The 18,627-nt window shown below is 37.2% G+C and overlaps 1 protein-coding gene across 1 annotated transcript in view; it reads right to left on the reverse strand.

The window, feature by feature from the left end:
* Positions 1-2,456: 2,456 nt before the first annotated feature.
* lamc1 (laminin, gamma 1) overlaps positions 2,457-18,627 on the reverse strand; it is a 183,489-nt gene continuing 167,318 nt past the window's right edge. The window contains exons 12-28 of the mRNA XM_039735981.1: positions 17,907-18,128; positions 17,394-17,582; positions 16,506-16,751; positions 15,913-16,066; positions 15,557-15,699; positions 15,182-15,360; positions 14,864-15,020; positions 13,693-13,898; positions 13,533-13,612; positions 13,206-13,343; positions 12,956-13,100; positions 10,549-10,698; positions 9,859-9,973; positions 8,634-8,833; positions 6,052-6,210; positions 5,565-5,664; positions 2,457-5,446 (exon numbers count right to left, since the gene is read on the reverse strand). Coding sequence (XP_039591915.1) covers positions 5,190-5,446; positions 5,565-5,664; positions 6,052-6,210; positions 8,634-8,833; positions 9,859-9,973; positions 10,549-10,698; positions 12,956-13,100; positions 13,206-13,343; positions 13,533-13,612; positions 13,693-13,898; positions 14,864-15,020; positions 15,182-15,360; positions 15,557-15,699; positions 15,913-16,066; positions 16,506-16,751; positions 17,394-17,582; positions 17,907-18,128 — 2,840 coding nt within the window. The 3' untranslated portion in view covers positions 2,457-5,189. The remainder of the gene's footprint in view (positions 5,447-5,564; positions 5,665-6,051; positions 6,211-8,633; positions 8,834-9,858; positions 9,974-10,548; positions 10,699-12,955; positions 13,101-13,205; positions 13,344-13,532; positions 13,613-13,692; positions 13,899-14,863; positions 15,021-15,181; positions 15,361-15,556; positions 15,700-15,912; positions 16,067-16,505; positions 16,752-17,393; positions 17,583-17,906; positions 18,129-18,627) is intronic.

Genomic DNA, 18,627 nt, shown 5'->3' on the forward strand with positions numbered 1-18,627 from the left:
CAGCACATCTGGCTGTTTTTATCTGCGACTGTTTCATACGCTGCCTGACTTTGTCTTTATTGCTTTTTTCATGTTAATTATCTGCAGAGGTAAAGCGCAGGTGGGCCATAGAGCAAAGTTACGCGGCGGTATCCACTAGACTGACAAAATCTGACGCTTGAGTTACTGGAACGAAAAACAGTTGGACATTCTGTCCACTTAGGAGAGATGACCAGCAGTTTGTGTCCAGAGTGCTTCCACCTTGTTACGGTAATCGGCAGGCTGAGATCAAATGTTTAAAGTTTCTATTTACGAAGCTACAGTGCGGACTAACGGGGGCGTCGAACTGCTGTATGGATACCTGCCCTCCCGCCCCATTGCTGCGTCAAATCCGGCATCTCACAGATCAGTGGCGCCTGGTGTCGTTAGGGCTTTGGTAGCTAATCTGTGCATCTTCTGCTTACTTACTGACATTTCAAAATAATTTGGCAGAGTATTTTTATTTGTGTTGAAAACTTTCACTTAGTGCTTTAAAATCACTTCCAAAATATATTTTATTGTGCGGAGCCTCCCCGGTACAAGAAAACTCCGACATACTATTATGTAATGTTCGACTCGTCTTAATATCTCGTTACGCAAGATGTCGAGATTTTTGTGGTCCCTCCTATTTTGGACTTTTAGGCCCGAAAAACAACCCTCTTTTTTTACGTCATTTGTGGACCATATTTTGGGCTGTAAATTATATACGTAATAATAAAAAAATAAACCAATAGGTGACTTCAGTAAAAATGACCAGAAAGGCTTGAAGTTGTGCATACCCCATTAACCGACCACAGCAGTCCACCACTTAATACGATAGGCCGGGGCGAAGTTACTCATTTTCACAAACATCGAAAGGTTAAATCAGTCCAATAGGCACGGAGTGTCGTTCTATGCTATTTCAAAGTGGCAGATCGTGAGTATTCTAGGATTTTTGATATTTGATTCTTTCCTGGTACTTCTAACCCTCTAAGAGTCTGTCTCAGATGGTTAAAAAGACTCATTTCATACAGAAGCTTATGTGGAGTATCATTTTAGATTATTTCAAGCTCAGTGGATCTGCCCGTTGCCCCAGTGTTTCCAAATTCTGCAGCTTCAGCTTAAATGTTGATTAAGTCAGGCAGTAGTGTGATGAGAGTTCAAATCATTCCACAGTCCAAGTATGTTAATTTTAAAAGTTTTAGTGAAAAGCCAAGCAAAATATTTCACACAAAAATACCGAGAAAAAAATAAGGAAAACTTCTGCTTGAGGCTTACTTACCTTGTTTCATTTCTCTCTATACTGTATATGGTCATACTTCTAATGTTCATATGTTAAATCATTTGTAACACAGTCAGAAAACCATATGGCAATGATCTCGGACCGTCCAGGAGAGCATCTCCTAAGTGGCTCAGTAGGAAGCAAAACTGTGCTTAGTTATCAAAACCAGAAGCTGACATTGACAACAGTGAGCCCATAAAACAGACACCAGACCTTTACAACCGAGTTGTTTTCACCTTTTTTTCCCCCTGTAGTTACATTTAACTAAATTTTTCTGCTTCTTTTGATTTGGATTCATGTTACTGTATATTTTTTGTAAATTTTAATAATTAAATTTTTATGCATTTATTGAACAATATACCACAGTTCTAACATTAAAATGTAATTCATTAAAAAGGAAATTGATCTGCACAAGAAAAAAAACTAAGAGACATACACAAACACATTTTCTTAACTTGTTAAAATGCCAGAATGGAATATTGGGGGCTGTGGGGGGAGTTAAGATATTTCACTTTTAAGAGCTCAGGTCTTGACAATTTAAGAAAATGGTGGAGGTGCTACACCAAGAAAAAAGACTGAAGTTTCTGGCCTAGAGATACTGCACAATGTTTAATCAATAATATTTAATAATAATCTGTAATCAATAGCCTGTTGTAGGTAAACGTTTGCTTTGACTAACAGCTCTACCATTACATAAAACTGTTAGGCAGCAAAATCTGCAGACCGCAATCCATGAATGCACAGCTTGACTTGAGTCCATGAATAAACCAAAATCAAAAACATTAATTACCACAACTTATTGCACAATGGATCACATCAGACTGCAAGACCGCTAAATATCGATGAGGGTACAGGACTGAGAGACGCCATTCTTACACATTAATTACCTTCACGTTTCAAGGTCTTATATGAAAGGCACAAGTGTTTGCAGCTCAAGCAGCCAAGAAGTTGTACAGCAGCCACACTCACAGTGGCCCACTGGACAGTGGTAAGGTCTCTTGGTTAAAGATGTGATTAATCACGACGCCAGCCAGCCCTAATGCAGAAACATACTAATTACTTTATTTCACTTACTCGGCTGGCACTTTGAATGTTAACTTGTACTTGTAAACATTTGTAACTGATACTGATTCTGTAGTATTTTAATACATGCAAAACAAATAAAAGCAGTCTTCAGTATATTACATTATTTTATTGTTTTAAATGGTACGATTTACAGGCAAAATATTAATTAACAAAAATGTCATCAGGCTTTTGAATGCTATTGCATCTGAAAAGGTGTTTGCTATAGGAAGAATACAATATGAACCAAAACAATGAAAGCAGCGAGTTCTGAATTCACACCATTACAACGGCTGTGCAACACACAAAAAGAACCTGGATTTAAGAGGAAAAAAAAAAAAAAAAGATTACAAATATTCAAACTTTATAAATAAGAAATACTGTTTTATACATAAAACTGTATAAGTGTTGCACATCATTCCTTAATGGCATGATTACGGCCATTGGTGCAGCTGAAGTCTACAGAAGAGTGAGTTCACAGTCGGGATGGCAGAGCGGAGAGAGCAGGAGGAGTAACCCGGGGAGGGGAAGAGGCTGGCGAGGCACAGCTAATACACAAACACAGGGCACGAGAGGAGAAACGGGCATTTGTGGGTGTGGAAGAGTAAAGAGCTTCTCTTTTTGAGCAGGACGATACAGTACAGCGATAAATACTGTAAGCAATGAAAAGAGGAACACATGATGACAGTTTGTAGTGTTATAAATAGTCATATGACAATATATAATAAAAGGCACAGAAATGAAGATTACACTCGTCTGGTTATTTGCTTGTATTTGTTTTTAACCAGAATACAACTGAATATGACAAATGGCATGGAAGCCAAATGAAAATAAATTGCTAAATTGTGCCTTATTTAGGAAATTTTTTTAGTCTATACAATTGTAATAAAATTTTATATAATAAAATCCTTGGTACTGAAAAAATTAGAAAGTGGAAGAAAAATATGTTTATTTACACAATTGTGAAAGGCAAATTACAAACAAACTTTAGATAGTACACTGCTGAGAATGGTTTCCAACAATAAAGGAAAATCTCTCTTTTGGTAAATCTCCTCCACTGCCACACAATCGACGTGAGAAGCACATCAGGGAAAAAAAAAGTAAAAAAAACCAAAACAAACCAAAAAAAGAAGACTGTGTAGAAAGGAAGATTACACCACAGTGTTAACAGATATATGGAGCATGTACCAGACATTAGTGGTAAAATATACTTATAACGCCGTGTGCACTGCTATACAGCACAGCTAGGATAATTAATGATTGACCGATTATGACTAACAGAAGAATATAAGACAGATAATACCATATATTTTGTTACAGGAAGAAAAAAAAAAAAAACGAATCAGCAGCCAGTATATGAAAATTGTGATGCTGTTGCAAATGTAAACTCAGTGGGGTGGGAAAGCCTTAACACTAAAAATACTGCCAGTCTAGGAAAAGTGTTCAGCGCATTTCTGATAAGAGTTGGAATCTCTCAAGTTCAGGGGGTTTATGATGAATAAACACTGAAAAACCAGCCTATAGTGACTGCCACAACGAAAACGGAAAACTGTAAGCCGGAATGCTCGAGTGTTTCCACACACAGGTGTCTGTAGTGCCACTTCATAGCCCTATGTGTGTGGGACAGAGAGAAGGCAGACGGTTAGAGGGATACTTATGTGTCCTATCAGTTTTGAAGTAATAAAGATTATATTTACACAAAAATAACAAAAACATATGCTCACTCTATATCATAAAAAACACATTCACACAAAAATATAACATTTGAAATAATTAATAGCACCAGTGTATCAGATAAGGTTTTTTACGCAAATGTACAGTTGCATAGTGTGAGTTTATTTTGCTCAATGATTTGCAAAATACCCTAGTATGAAGCAGCAGCTTTAAAAAATGGGAAGAAAACTGATGGACTATTTTAAAAAATTGTACAAATATAAATTCATATTTGCTGAAGGCATCCACCAGTATCTTCATGTACACTAAAGATTGTGGATTTGGTTAAAATAATTACATATTTGAATATGATTAGTGCTTTTCTGCAACAAGCAGAAATTAAAGCACAGAGGGTATTGGGTATAAAATATGATTTTATGCAACATAAAAAAAGTTAAAAAAAAAAAAATAAAATAAAAAATAAAAATGAAAATCCTTCACTGCTATTTATAAAAAGTCTTGTCAAATCTGCTAGGCGTTAGGACAAAACCTGGAAGTAATTGTGCAGAGATGCACGCTCATCTGCATGTGTGCAATTATTACACACGTATAGACACACACGCACACCCGTGAAGAATAACTCTGATGAATCTTTTGCCATCAGACAGATCAGCTTATTTTAATCCAGATTCCTTAAACAAGTCCTAATATATACGAATATGGCACTAGCTAGCTACCTAACAGATTCAAAAGGCTGTGCATGCCGCGTATCCAAATCCCTGCAGGATAAAAACAAACCGGTCTTGGTTTGAGCAGCATGGACCTAAAGGGAGAGTTGCAGTGATGCAGTCTTTGGGGTTCTACACTGTAGTTCTGGTCTCCTTCGCCACATTCTCGGCACCAGACACAACAGACCATGAACACGGCTTCAAATTTTATGCTTCATCTCATGAAATAAAAGCTGCACTTTATGGTATTCTTCTGCCCTTTGCACTCAATCAGATTTGTAATTGTTTTATATTAGAATCCATCCAGTTTTAATTTAATAAAAAATATAAAAAAATGTTTTGGTACAGTAAGGCACTGTCACTTCAGGTAATTTATTAAACGGGGGGTTGGGGGGGTTGGTTAGGGGCGGAGCAAACAATGCAACAGGAAGTACTGCAGCCACCCCCCTTGGCCTTGGTAGGTTGGTTTAAGGCTTTTCTATAGAAGGGGTGTTAAAGCAGCCAGATGGTAAAGTATTTTTGATGTCTTCTAGGTTACTAATGTCTGCTTTAATTTCCTGAATTTGCCTGTCATAATCTTTAATCATTTCATCCTGCTGCTTGGCCGCTTCATTCAAGTCAGCCAGCTTGCGTTCAAGATCATTGTCCTTCATCTGGTTCTTGGCTCTAGCCAGTGAATCCTCAATATCCTTCAGTTTGTTTAGGTCCACATTATCGATATTCCCTATAAAAGATAAATAAAAATGATCTAATAGCACACTAAAGACATAATAAAAAGCAATTTTCCCTACTCCACTACATTTCAATTATTTACTATAAACTATGGTGTAAACGACACATACCTAACTGCCTGAGTAGGTCATTAATGGTGGTCAGCACTCCTTTCACAGAATTTTTTGCCTTTCTAGCGTTGTCTTCAGCATCCTGGGCAAGTTTAGATGCCTGTAGAGAAGACACAAATAAATTACTCTTTTTCCATGCAGTCAACCAACAAGTTTAATGCAACCATTACTTCCTGCAGACGTTATGATGTTCTGGGAGTGGCGACATTCTGTCAGTGCTGTATCAAATCTAATGAGTGTGTACAACAGATGAACAACACAAACACTGCATGGCTATTGCAGCTTCCTTCTCGGGTCAAAATATTCTTTGGTACTTTTAAAATAATATAACCTTTGATTCAGTACAGTTTAAGAGGGGTTTTTCATCTCCACATACACGTCCCTCCAGTTTTGCTAGAATAACCCTCAGGTCCTGTGTACAACACGCATATTCTTCTGCATACTGAACAAACCCAAACATGCTGATAGTTCAGGTAGCCAGAATTACCATATTTGCCATCATCATGTCATGGTCAGCATCTTCCTTCTTCTTCTGCAAGTCTGCCTCGGCAGCAGCCAACTGATCCATGAAGTCTTTGACATCATCGTCCAGCTTCATTGTGTTATCGAGTGTTTGCTCAGCTTCAGACTTTGTTTTATTGGCATTCTGTAGCAAATGACAGACATTCAGTGTAAACATGCTACAATGCTATTTTAATTATTTAGAAATGTCTCTATTTTTAAAATAAACGTAAGAAAAAAAAAGACAAGAACATTCAGGATATGGTATACAGGGTCTACCTTATACATCATCCAAAATACAAAAGCAAGAGTCATACAAAGAACTTTAAGCTGTTCATTGGCTTTCATTTACGTTTACAATAAACTTTATATCCTGCCTTGTAACTTCTACATTTGGTAGGTAAGAATGATGTTCTTAAAGATAGAAAAGTTTTTACAAATAAATGTTCCCAGTGATCTCAATTTGTAGGATAAATGACAGTACTCTGGGCAGCAGTCCCCTCAAACTTCAGAATAATCTCAGACAGGGAACAAGGCTGAAGATCCATTACTAGAACACAATTCTCTGTCACACTCACTTACGTTTTACTCTTATCCAATTACAAGATCAGGTGGTTATTTCCACAGTTTTTTTGTGTTTGTTTAAAATTGGAGCAAAGGTGGGATAGGCGTCTTACTGCCAGTGATTTAGAGGCGAGAACTGAACCTGCCACATCGTTCGATGCCTTAGCCACTACACCACACTACTTTAGTGCATTTTAATCCCTTGGCTGCCTTTTCTTAGGTTGGCGTGATCAACAGTCCACAGACGTAAAACTTTTTAGCCTTCACAATTTAGCTCACCATGCCTTCAGGATCATTTTTGAAACTATGGATTTTATAAAGTTACTTCAAGATGCCTGTCCAGCTTACATTAAATGGCACCAAAAAACCTTCAAAAGGGTGGATTAAAACAGCTTCACTTGATCTGAAACAACTGCACTGCTAAATACATGAATGACAAACCTTTAAATATAAAAGCCAGAGTTTGAACATCAGTTTGGCTTATGGCAGTGCAAAGTTAAATCGGGCATATCTGGATGTTTTAAAAAACATTTATGAACATAAAGATATGAGACAGCCAGTGACACAGCTGATTACTTTGATAAAACTGCCCCAAAGATGACCTTCCTCCATTGGAAATAAATATAAAAAAGTAGCATTTGGAATACAAGCAAAGCAGTTTCCATTTCAACCCTAAAGTACGTACAACTGTGGCGATATCTAAAATATTTTATTCACAGCATAATTCGTTTTTCCTTTTGGCCACTTAATTTCTTGCCTCTGTCATCACAAAAATGTACACTTCCTGAATGAGACTAACTGTATATTGCATACATTTTAATTTATCTAAATATTAAATAAACCTACCAGCATTGGCTGTTCTTTTTGAAACAGTTAAAGCAGCTCAGGGTGTCACGAGGAGGCAATGACCACTTTGTGTAGATGCATTATTGAAAGTGTTTTGATTATCTTGCTCTCGGTTTGGTAAAGTAATCTATTCTGAGGACTAGAAGCTGCTAGACAGAGTGGTGTGCACTGTTTCTAAAATTACTGGTTGTCCCCCCCCCTACCCACCATGAATTCAGTCTGCTTTTCCAGAATGAAATGGAAACCGTTAAACTTATCAGACTCCTCACACTTTGCCCACCCTGTTCACTCTTCTTCCTATGATAAAAGGTTTAAGTCAATCAAGACCAAGAATATCAGATTTCATAAAAGCACTACAAGGTTTTAAGATATGTGAATTGAACATTTTGATCTTTAGATTTGTTTGCAGTAATTTGATGAGTACATCCAAGAGTGGCTAGGTGGAGGCTGATGGGGAATGATGATTACAGGTGTCCTGCATCTGTCTGTTGATAACTTTGAATGGTGAGGTCAAAGGAAATGTGATATGTGACTTGTTGACCAAGGGCCGGCCTGCAACTTCTGCTTTCCTACTCAAGCTAGGGCTGCTCATAAAGCTGTAGATGCTACATGTGTTTTGATTGTTTTGTCTGTTCAATGAACACCTTTGTAGTTATTATATTCACTACCTGTTAATAATAGCACTATTTCATTTTTTTCTGCTCACCACAGTAACATCTCTACTTCTGAGCTAAGATTCACTCCAAGAATAGAAGCGTTACTCCAGACCAGATACCAACACAATTTGTAGTGTTCAAGAATGAAGCAGACGCATAAAACAATTGAGCAGACTGCAAATTATCTTGTGCTCCTAGAAAGGGGCTGGGTAGTTTCCTTAAAAAGTAGATGCTTGTCTTCTCTAGAATTTCGATCATAATGGTAACTGACTGACTTTCTTGCTTTCTTTGCCACCTGGCTTACAGGACTTAATATTCCACAGTCCTTATATTTCAAACCATTTCTGTTATTTGACATTTTTATGATACTTAACATTCTGATAATCTGTTCAACTCTCTTTGCCAGAACACCACGAAGAGCACCACACAAAAAAGAAACAGTTAAAGTGCTCCACATATACCCACAACTAGTCAAACATTTTACTAAAGTCATACAACTGACCTTTAACACAGCATTGGCTATTTTTTCTGCTTCGTCCGCCTTGTTTTTAGCCTCCCTGGCATCAGCTGCAGCATTTCCTAGGGACGATTCAGCTTGTTTTGTCTTTGAATTGGCAGCAATAATCGTTGCATTGATCCCTGGGATCTTTTTCATAGCTTCCTCTGCAGCAGTTTTATTGTCATTTACACGCTTGTCAAAGTCTGTAATGTATATTAAAAAAAAAAACGCTTAAAAGATTGGTCATAGGAAGGTGTAGCAACTTGTACAGGCTCAAATGCATTCTTCTCTAAGTTTTTACACTACCAACGTTTGATGAATATAGACTGATCCAAATTGTGCCAAATTAGCTGCTTCGCAAGTTAAAATTTTAAGTTACAATTGATCAAATTTAGAATTTATTTAATGAATAAAAGATATGTTATTTATCTGAGCGACTTAATTTAAAACTCAAAAGGTAAATGTTTAAAATGTAATGACTTAAAAACATTTTACTAGTTATTTTTCAATCACACAGCTGCTAAAAATGTAGTAATGAAGTGTAATTTCTGAATCAAACCTGTGTACTTTCATTGTTTTCTTTTTGATGTTTGCTGTGATGGACTATCAGATTATGTTCCAGGACATAATAAATAGAAACAGAAATACCAGTACACCCTAAAAGTACACTCTCCACATTTCCAGAAAATATCTTGCATACATCAGGGACACAAAATCAAAACAAGAACAAGCTTGTGAACTGCAGACAGGACTCCTGACTAGTGAATGAGGAGGGAAGCAGGACTTCAAATCAAAAATATTTTTTGAATGTGCTTAGCTGTTGTGCACAAGATGATTTTAAGGAAACAATTTATTTACCAATACATACCAAAACATATAAATTATGTACAGGATCTTGTGAGCACAGAACAGATAAATGACACAAGTAGTTTTAGATTTTTTCTTGGATGTTTTGATATTGTTTGCTGCTGTTAAAATCACCAGTTTAAGTATTATATCAGGAATTTTGTTTTCTTCATTCTCCACAAAATCATTAGATTGAAAATTTTTTTTTTTTTTCTTGGCCGTTACTGAAAATAACATGAAGCATGTAACAAATACAAAAGTCATATTTTTTGGGTGGAGTATTCCTTTAATACAGTAATCAAAAAGGAAAAAACAAAAAGGAAAAATAGTACATATAAAATCAGTTATCACTCCCATGTGCCAAAGAAAAAGGACTTTTTACCTTTCAAGTTATTTAGGATGTCCTGTGCTTCCTGGTATGTGTTCTTTCCTTTTTTTGCTGCTTCTTCCGCTAGAGCTTTAGCTGCATCTGCCCTTGCCAGCAACTGATCAGCTGTCTGGATAAGGAAGCAAGGTTGAAATCATTAAAATGCATGTTTTCCAAAAAATGAATTGTTCAGGAGAATTCTTCTTAAATAATCCTTGCTGTACTTGGATCCCATCTTAGTACATTAATTCTGACTAACAGTACACTATTAGGTATTATTTGTCCTTATTATAATTAATATGAATTCAAACCACAGTAAAGAGCATGGCAATTCAAGAAAAAATAATTACACATAGACAAAGTATGGAGTCTGGGAGAAATCATTAATCATAAAGATCATTAATTAAATATTTTACCCTGTTTTCAACAGTACTTGCCTTGCTGAATGTAATGATTTTGGACATGTAAAACAAGTCTGCCGTGGATACAGGGCATCACTAAAACATGTTCAAGGACATCAAAAAAACGATTAGACTAAAAGATACCAAAAAAACACCTAATGCTTTGATAGGTTCAGTGCTGATATGCAAGAATGCTTCTATTCTAATAAAACCATCTAAACACACAACTGCCGTAGAAATATAGATGTACAGTAAAACATTGCAAAGCCACTGTTTGCAACTTAAAATTATTCATGTAACATACTTGCTGTTCTGTTTTGCCCTTGTCCAGAAGATTCTGCACTTCCATCTCTCTAGCTCGCAAGTCATTTCTTAGGTCCTCGTAGATTTTAGCTTTTTGGTCTATGAGGGAATCCAGTTCTGCTGCTTCTTTCTTGATTTTTTTAGCTTCATTCTAAAAAAATAAAAAATGTTATATTATGCACTCTTATTCTATTTTTTTTACATTCTGCTTCAGGATCCGTAAATTATTAATACATAATGGGTAAATACAATGCAAATCATTGGCATAATGTAATAGGCTAATTACATTATTATTATTAATAGCAATAATAATAATAATTGGTTTTGACTTGAAAGAGACACAAAAACTGCTAGATGCCATAACATCTATCAAGAAAGATAAGAGCAGATTCCAACAGCATCAAATATATGCCAGGAACCAAGGCTTAATCAGACATCTGTTCATTGCGGGGTACAATAACGCATATACCCACATTCAACAGTATTTGCTCCATCAATGTCATCAATTACCTTAAAAGTCGCATCTTCTTGCAAATATACAGTATCTGAGTACCTACAGATGCAGAATTTAAATCTCAAATATTTAATAGCAATCTTTTACCTTTTCAGTTTCAACAATCTGTCTAACTGATTCCAGATTTGGTTTCAGAGTTCTCTTACCTTCATGTTGTAGGTTTTGTTTGTATTAAACAACAGTGATACTTAATCAAAAAATGGTTGTATATAACAGTGACGGTGCTGGTCCTGCTCCACGCTCCTACTTCCACATTTGGGAGCCCTCAGACCCAACGCCGTCACAAAATGTGGCAGTGGTGGGATGAGCTGGTAGTGGGAACTGAAGAGCAGGAGACAGAGCAGCAAGCGGGATTGGTGTCAGGCGTTTGTAAGAACCCACAGACCCAAGCCGAAGAAGGTCATTTTAAAGAGCTGAGCTTTTTAATGGACATTTATTTATTGATTGTTTTATTGTCATTTTAAAGTTCTTATTCTTTTAATGCCCTGTTTTTAGAAAATGGGACTGGGATTGGTTTTAGTGCTTTTATTGGTTTTAGTGCAGTGTCGGGGCCAGGCTGTGGACCTGGGCCATTAGTTGCACTGGGTTGGTTAAGGCTTGCAGCTTTCTTGTGCAACTGGTAGCTTAACGGGGGAGGAATGTTGTGCAGCAGGTCTAAATTTCTGAATGAAAGGCCAGTTTTTAAATAATCCATTTGGCCGCATCAATCTCTTTCGTCGTGATCGTGCAGCTGCAGGGAGTTAATGAGGTACTTGGGGAGTTTCACCTGCACGTGAGGGTGCGATCGTTCACAGTTGCTTAATTGGCTTCCTGCAGTGCGTGATTGAGGCGTTGTGCCCATGGAGCCATATAAGTACAGGCTGGCATAGGAGATCAGGAGGAAAGATAGAAAAGAACAAAACAAAAGAGGCTTAGAGAGTGGGAGCAGCATCGTGGCTGAAAGAGAGAGAACAAGCCAGCCAGCTTAAAGAGAGAGGTAAGTGTGGTCAGGGTTTCCCATGTGAAGCGAAGGATCGACACTCGAGGGACGGATCGCACCCACTGACAATGTCTAGGATTGGGTTCGATTGAGGTGGAGTCCTCCCTAGGGATCTGAGGGATGACTACGTGTGCGAGAATGAAGACAGGAGGACAACTGGACGCTGGCAAGGACCGCGGCAGCTGAAGTCTCTCCAGCTGAGCAAGCCTTGGGTGTGCTGGAGAGACTAGAAGGAGCTGTGCTTGGCTTGTGTGGCCCAAATGTCTTCTGTAGGTTTTTAGTCTCATTTTGGCCTGGTTTTAAACGTGGATTTTTTACCTGATTTTATATTAATATTTTGAAGCACTGCACTTTCACATTGCACACTATTTGGATTTGTTTTTGGTTTCTGTTTTAATAAAAGCACTCTTGCACTTTTCCACCATCCCCTTGCTCAATTTGATTGGTCACCATCAGACCAGCTCATCTGGTTATACACCAAAGGTGTTAGGTTGAAAGGCTCCCAGAAGTAAGGTGAGAGCACAAAGCCAGACTTGCACCATCACAAATAACCCAAAATTTTGGTAAACCACTATGCCGGTGGACTTTATTCAGAAAGTTATACACCTTATAAACAGCTGATTACAACAGAAACTGTTGGGATGTGTTTTAGTGCAATGTAGAGTAATATCATGAAATAACTTTTTTCCCTTTTTAATGGTAAATCTAGAATAACACACATATATTCATTCATTTTCACTTGTCATATATGTAAATAAAAACACACTATTCCAGTGTGGTGCTAAGGTGTGACCCATTGCATGGCTGCACTTGAGTCCCAATCTATATGGTTCAGTGCATGCTCCAAACCTCTAGATCTAGTCCTACAAAACTGAAATGTATAACACTTCATATGCTAAAGTGGCATTCACTTACTTCTAATGCTTCTGTATCCACAGGAGGTATGCTAGTCAGATTAGCATAGATCTGCAAAGCCTTGTTACCTGCTTCATCAGCTTCAGCATGAACTTTGTTGGCCTGCTTTTCAAGATCTTTCGCAATATTTTTTGTTTCATTATATCTGAAGAAAAAGAAATCACATTCAGATTCAAATTATTTTATAACTTGCCTCACAAATAGGTAGTTCATACAGTTTGCTGGTATGTGCTGAAAATGAAGTACTTACTTTCTGTTGAGCTCTTTAATATCATTGTTGATTTGTTCTTCACCTGTCAATAAATTCTGTAGCAAGTTGTATGCTTCATTAGAGGTGTCATTTGCTTTTTTTGCGGTTTTCTCAATTTCATCAGCTTCCTGCTTATGTCTGAAATCACAGGAGAAAGTGCAAAACCAATGGATTTTTTATTAGTGGTTTTGTTGGACTGATGTCAAACAGGAGAAAGTTTAACAAAAAAACCTTTTAAAATAAAAAACGCCAGTTAATGCTAATGTCATAGTGAAAAAGAAAACTTTTCCATTTCATTGTGCCTATTCTAAATCCTCCAGATCTTACTTATCTGCCAGCTTTCGTGCTTCCTCCGCCAAAACAGTCATGTTGTTAGGATCACCAGTTGAAGATGGAGGCTGAATATCCTGTAAGAAACAGGTGTTTTAATATCTCAACTGTGTGTTTAGTCATCCATGTAAAAATAGCTACTTTTGCAGAGTCTCACCACTTTAGAGATGGCATCTTTTGCCTTTTCTAGCTCATTGCGAGCTTTCTCAATGAGCATCTTTGCATCCTGGACACGTTTCTGAGAATTATCTGCAAGCTCTGAAGTGCTTTCCACTGTCTTTCGAATGTTCTGAAGCCTGCCCCACTGAGTTGTTAAGGTGTTATTAATTTCAGCCAGCCGGTCAAGAAGGCTCTGGTCAATATCTAAAGTGATGATATTAAACATAACTGATAAATAACATTAACAGAAATACATCTATTACATTTTATCTATCCATCCATCCATTATTCAACCCGCTACATCCCAACTACAGGGTCACGGGGGTCTGCGGGAGCCAATCCCAGCCAACACAGGGTGCAAGGCAGGAAACAAACCCTAAGTAGGGCGCCAGCCCACCGCAGGGCACGCACGCACAAACACACACACACACACACACCAAGCACACACTAGGGACAATTTAGAATCGCCAATCCACCTAACTTGCATGTCTTTGGACTGTGGGAGGAAACCGGAATACCCGGAGGAAACCCACTCAGACATGGGGAGAACATGCAGACTCCACGGGGAAGACCCGGGAAGCGAACCGGGGTATCTTAACTGCGAGGCAGCAGCGCTACCACTGTGCCACTATGCTGCCCCATTTTATCTATAATAGTATTAATGATTTTTGAAGCTGTTACAGTAAATGCCGTAAAACAAGTTCTGTTTAAAATATTATAAGGAACAAGAGAAAGAAGCAGTAATCACTAAGGAAATAAGCACAATTATATTCTTCATTATATTCATATTCTTTATGGCAATTACAAAGAAAGGCAGTTAAGTTTCCGATAACTTCACCAATACTGCCATAAAATAGGACAAATCTACATTACATGGAAATAGCCTTTACAACCACAGAAAGGGGCGGCAAGATATGAAAAATTACATGACATGCCTTGCCTATAGATCTTTGTTAATAAAGTTTTAGTCTCTTTTAATGTAGGTTTTAAGATTCATTGCCATGTTACCAATAAGTGTGATCTGATCTTACAAGAAAACATTTCATCCTCAACTGAAACAGTACAAAGATCCATGTAACCATCCTCTTTTGGTCTGGTTCATCTTGCCCAATTTCTTAACAAGCAACTAGTAAAATGGCAATCTAAGCAAAACATACTGAAAAGCATACCTCTGCTGTTTTGAGCCTCTTCAACCAACTTCATTATTTCATTTTCAGCATCTCTGAGACGTTCTTCGAAAGCCTTGTCACTTACTGTATTGTGACTTGAGCCCAAATTGTCAATGAGAGATTCCAATTCATGCAATTTCTGTCTTTGCTGGTTTACCTTAAAAGATAAATAAAAGCAGCTGAAAATAACAATTAAATAAAAAATACAATGTGCTAAGTTTTTTTGCAAGCCTTTTGGCTGTTATTTAAGTGAAATAACTCTGAAATTTGCAAGTCATAGTTTGTATACTTAGGACAATAAAAGCAGTTATAAAATACCTTTTCTTTCACCAGAGAATAGCATGCTGGACACTCTTGACAACCAGGTCGTGTGCGATTGTAAAAGTAGTTCTCCTCACACATGTCACATCGGTTGCCAATAAAGCCTTCTCTGCATTCACACTGGCCATCTTCTTTACACTGCAATGTTTGGGAACCCTCAGGATCACAGTCACAAGCTGTGGGGTTCAGAGTAGTTAGATCAATACAGAGAGCACAGACTTTTTAAAGTGATACTAGTAAAAGTTTGAAACTTATTACTGAGGTAAAATGGTAAAATTACTGTGATAACCTGTAGGCCTTAAACAGACCAATGTCGCTTTGTATGTGTGGTGTGGCCTTGGTAAATGTAAGACAAAAAGAAGGTATTCTTACGCTTGCAGCCATCAGGACCAAAGCCAAAGTGATGAACCTCACATCTGTCACACTGCTGACCAGTAACACCAGGCTGGCATTCGCACTGGCCACTTCGGACATCACAGTGACCATTTGTGGAGCCAATGGCACTACAGTCACATCTGTTGAGCAGAAATCTTTGAATGAGACACTAGCCACATAGTCTAGCAAATACTGTTTAGTTAAAAAAAATCTAAGCCACCACAGTCCCTAAAAACACCTTTCATTGTAGTTGCTTTTTACTTTATATATTAATTACACAAAAAACTAAACATAGGCTTTAAAACAATAAAACGTGATGGGACATAAGAAAATAACAGCATGCAGAAACTTGCCTCTTACAGCCTTGCCCACTATACAAGTTGTAATATCCTGGTTCACAGGCACTGCAATCCCGTTTTGTGACATGTGGCAGACATTCGCATTGACCCGTGACCTGAGAGCAGGTAGTTTCACTGTTGACTGTTCCATAGGAAAGGCAATTACAGGCTGCAAGAAATGTGGATAAAGCAGGATTTCAAACTCAAGACATCACAAATTAGTGTTTTTTTTTTTATCCGTCACAAATGACACACACATAATATATATATATATATATATATATATATATATATATATATATATATATATTATATATTATATATATATATATATATATATATATATATATATATATATATATATATATATATATATATATATATATATAAAAGTCATATATATTATATATACTACACATTCACATACTGTAAGTCTTGGAGCTCATTTAATGTAACACGATACAAACACTTCAAACATCTTCAGCAGTAGTGCAGTAAATTTAAAACAGCTACATAACCTCAAAATAATGCGTTGTTAGACAATGAATCTTGTGTTTTAACATAAATGAAATTTCAGATGTATATTCGATCATATTTAAGCTACTTACGCTGGCACTTCTCAGATGGATTTGTCGCTAAGGGATTCCCAAAAAATCCTTGCTTGCAGCGATCACAGTAGAAACCAGCTGTGTTGTAAATGCACTTGAGGCACTCGCCAGTCTGCCTGTCACAGTTGCCAACTGCATTGGGGTCTATGTTATTGTTACATGCACATACTCTGCAGGCTCTGGCACTACCGTTCCTCCCCAAAGGGTCTCCAAAATAGCCGTCATCACAAAGCTCACATCGCCGGCCTGTGTTGGTGAAAATATACATTGCATAATATTAGAAGGCAGAATTTCTTCTTAAAATAAATGTTAATAAAAATTGTTTTACAAAATGCACAAATATAATAATAGCAGTTTTGGGTGCAGAACAGAAAGATATTGTTTATGATCAAGGACGATTCCATCACGGTACTTCAGCACAGCACAGAAATAACCACAAGGCAGTGGGGCTATTTTTGTTTTGATTTGTGATTTTTTGTGTTATTCAATGAAGGGAATGGAAAGACAAACAATTCCTATTATAATTAGTTCCTACATAATTACAGTATCTTCTTCATCCAAGCAGAATATGTAATGTTCTTTGATGTAAAGAATAGCTGTTATTACATCACAGTAAAATAAGATAGAAAAAGAGACACAAATTGAATTGGAATAGTACATTATGTGTTAAAATATAACAATTTAAGAAAGGAAACAAAGTGACTATGTTTGGTATATTACATGGAGAAACTTTTCTTCTGCAAGTCTACTCAGGATAAAAAAAATACTATAGTAGGGACAGAATTCTCTAAAACTAACCATGTTTAATTATAAACTTCATTTTTAATTGTACATTCATCTGCCAATATATTTTCTAAAGTTTTAAAACCCAAGTAATGCAATTGTTACCTGTAGTCCCAATAGGACAATTGGTACAAACAACCTCCCTAGTCTTTGGAACCACAGCACAAGTAGAGCTACCAGGGCAGGGGCAGGCCTCACAGTCGGTAGAGGTTCCTTGAGTTGCATCACCATAATAGCCATCCTCACATCTTTCACAATTTGGTCCTGCTGTGTGGTCTCTGCAGTTACAAATACCTAAAAGAGGAGGAAAAATATTCAACATATTGAGTTTTAGACATCAAAACAAACTGAACTGTTTTCAATTCATGAAACAAGTTGTGCATGTCAATGCAGAAATAAATGCAATTATCCAAACATCTGTATTCAGTTACCAGGCACTGCTTAAATATCACAAAGGTAAAATTACTTAGTGGATTCCTGTAAATCAAAATTATATACAGTACCAGAACTTTGGTGGTAGAGAACACTTATAAAAGGAAGAGACAAATGAAAAATAAGTAACAACATTTAACGAGATTTTAGAAGCTGGTCCTAATATATGAATAAAATACAACTAACCAGTTTCTGCATCACAGGTTTCGCTGTGCCCATTGCAATTACAAGGCTCACATGGACTAAAGGGGCCTCTGCTGGGGTTTGCCCTCTTATACCCAGGTGCACACTTTTCACAAAACTGTCCTAAGTAACCTGTTGGACAGATGCACCTTTCGACCCAAGTTGCAGGGACTCCAATTCCAGGTCGAGCACTTGTTAATGTAACATCATCCAAAAACCCAGCACCTACAAGACACACACAAAAAGGTAGATCGTCACTACAGTTTGTGTGAAAGTCAGATGAACCAATAAAGCAACAAAAGGAAAGGTACTTTAGTGACAAAAACAACATTAAACATTCATTTAATTATTAAATGGGCACTATTTAGCCTTATGGGCAAAGTATGTGGGAGATGACACACAGCTCAGTTATGAAACAGTGTGCCTATTTTTGAAGTATATTTTACATTTGGTGTCAAGCTAAAGCCATAAAGAGGTGTCTATCAGACACAGATCTTTCTGGGTGATCTGTGAGTCCTCCTTACGATGAACATAAAGCTGGTGCAAGAAGTGTGAGTGAAGTCTATGTGTAAGTAATAACCATAAGAGAGAGAGAGAGAGAGAGAGAGAGAGAGAGAGAGAGAGAGAGAGAGAGAGAGAGAGAGAGTAGAGAGAGATAGAGAGATAGATAGATAGATAGAGATATATATATAGATAGATAGATAGATAGATAGATAGATAGATT

This window comes from Polypterus senegalus, chromosome 14 (assembly GCF_016835505.1).
Source record: "Polypterus senegalus isolate Bchr_013 chromosome 14, ASM1683550v1, whole genome shotgun sequence".
Classification (NCBI taxonomy): domain Eukaryota; kingdom Metazoa; phylum Chordata; class Cladistia; order Polypteriformes; family Polypteridae; genus Polypterus; species Polypterus senegalus.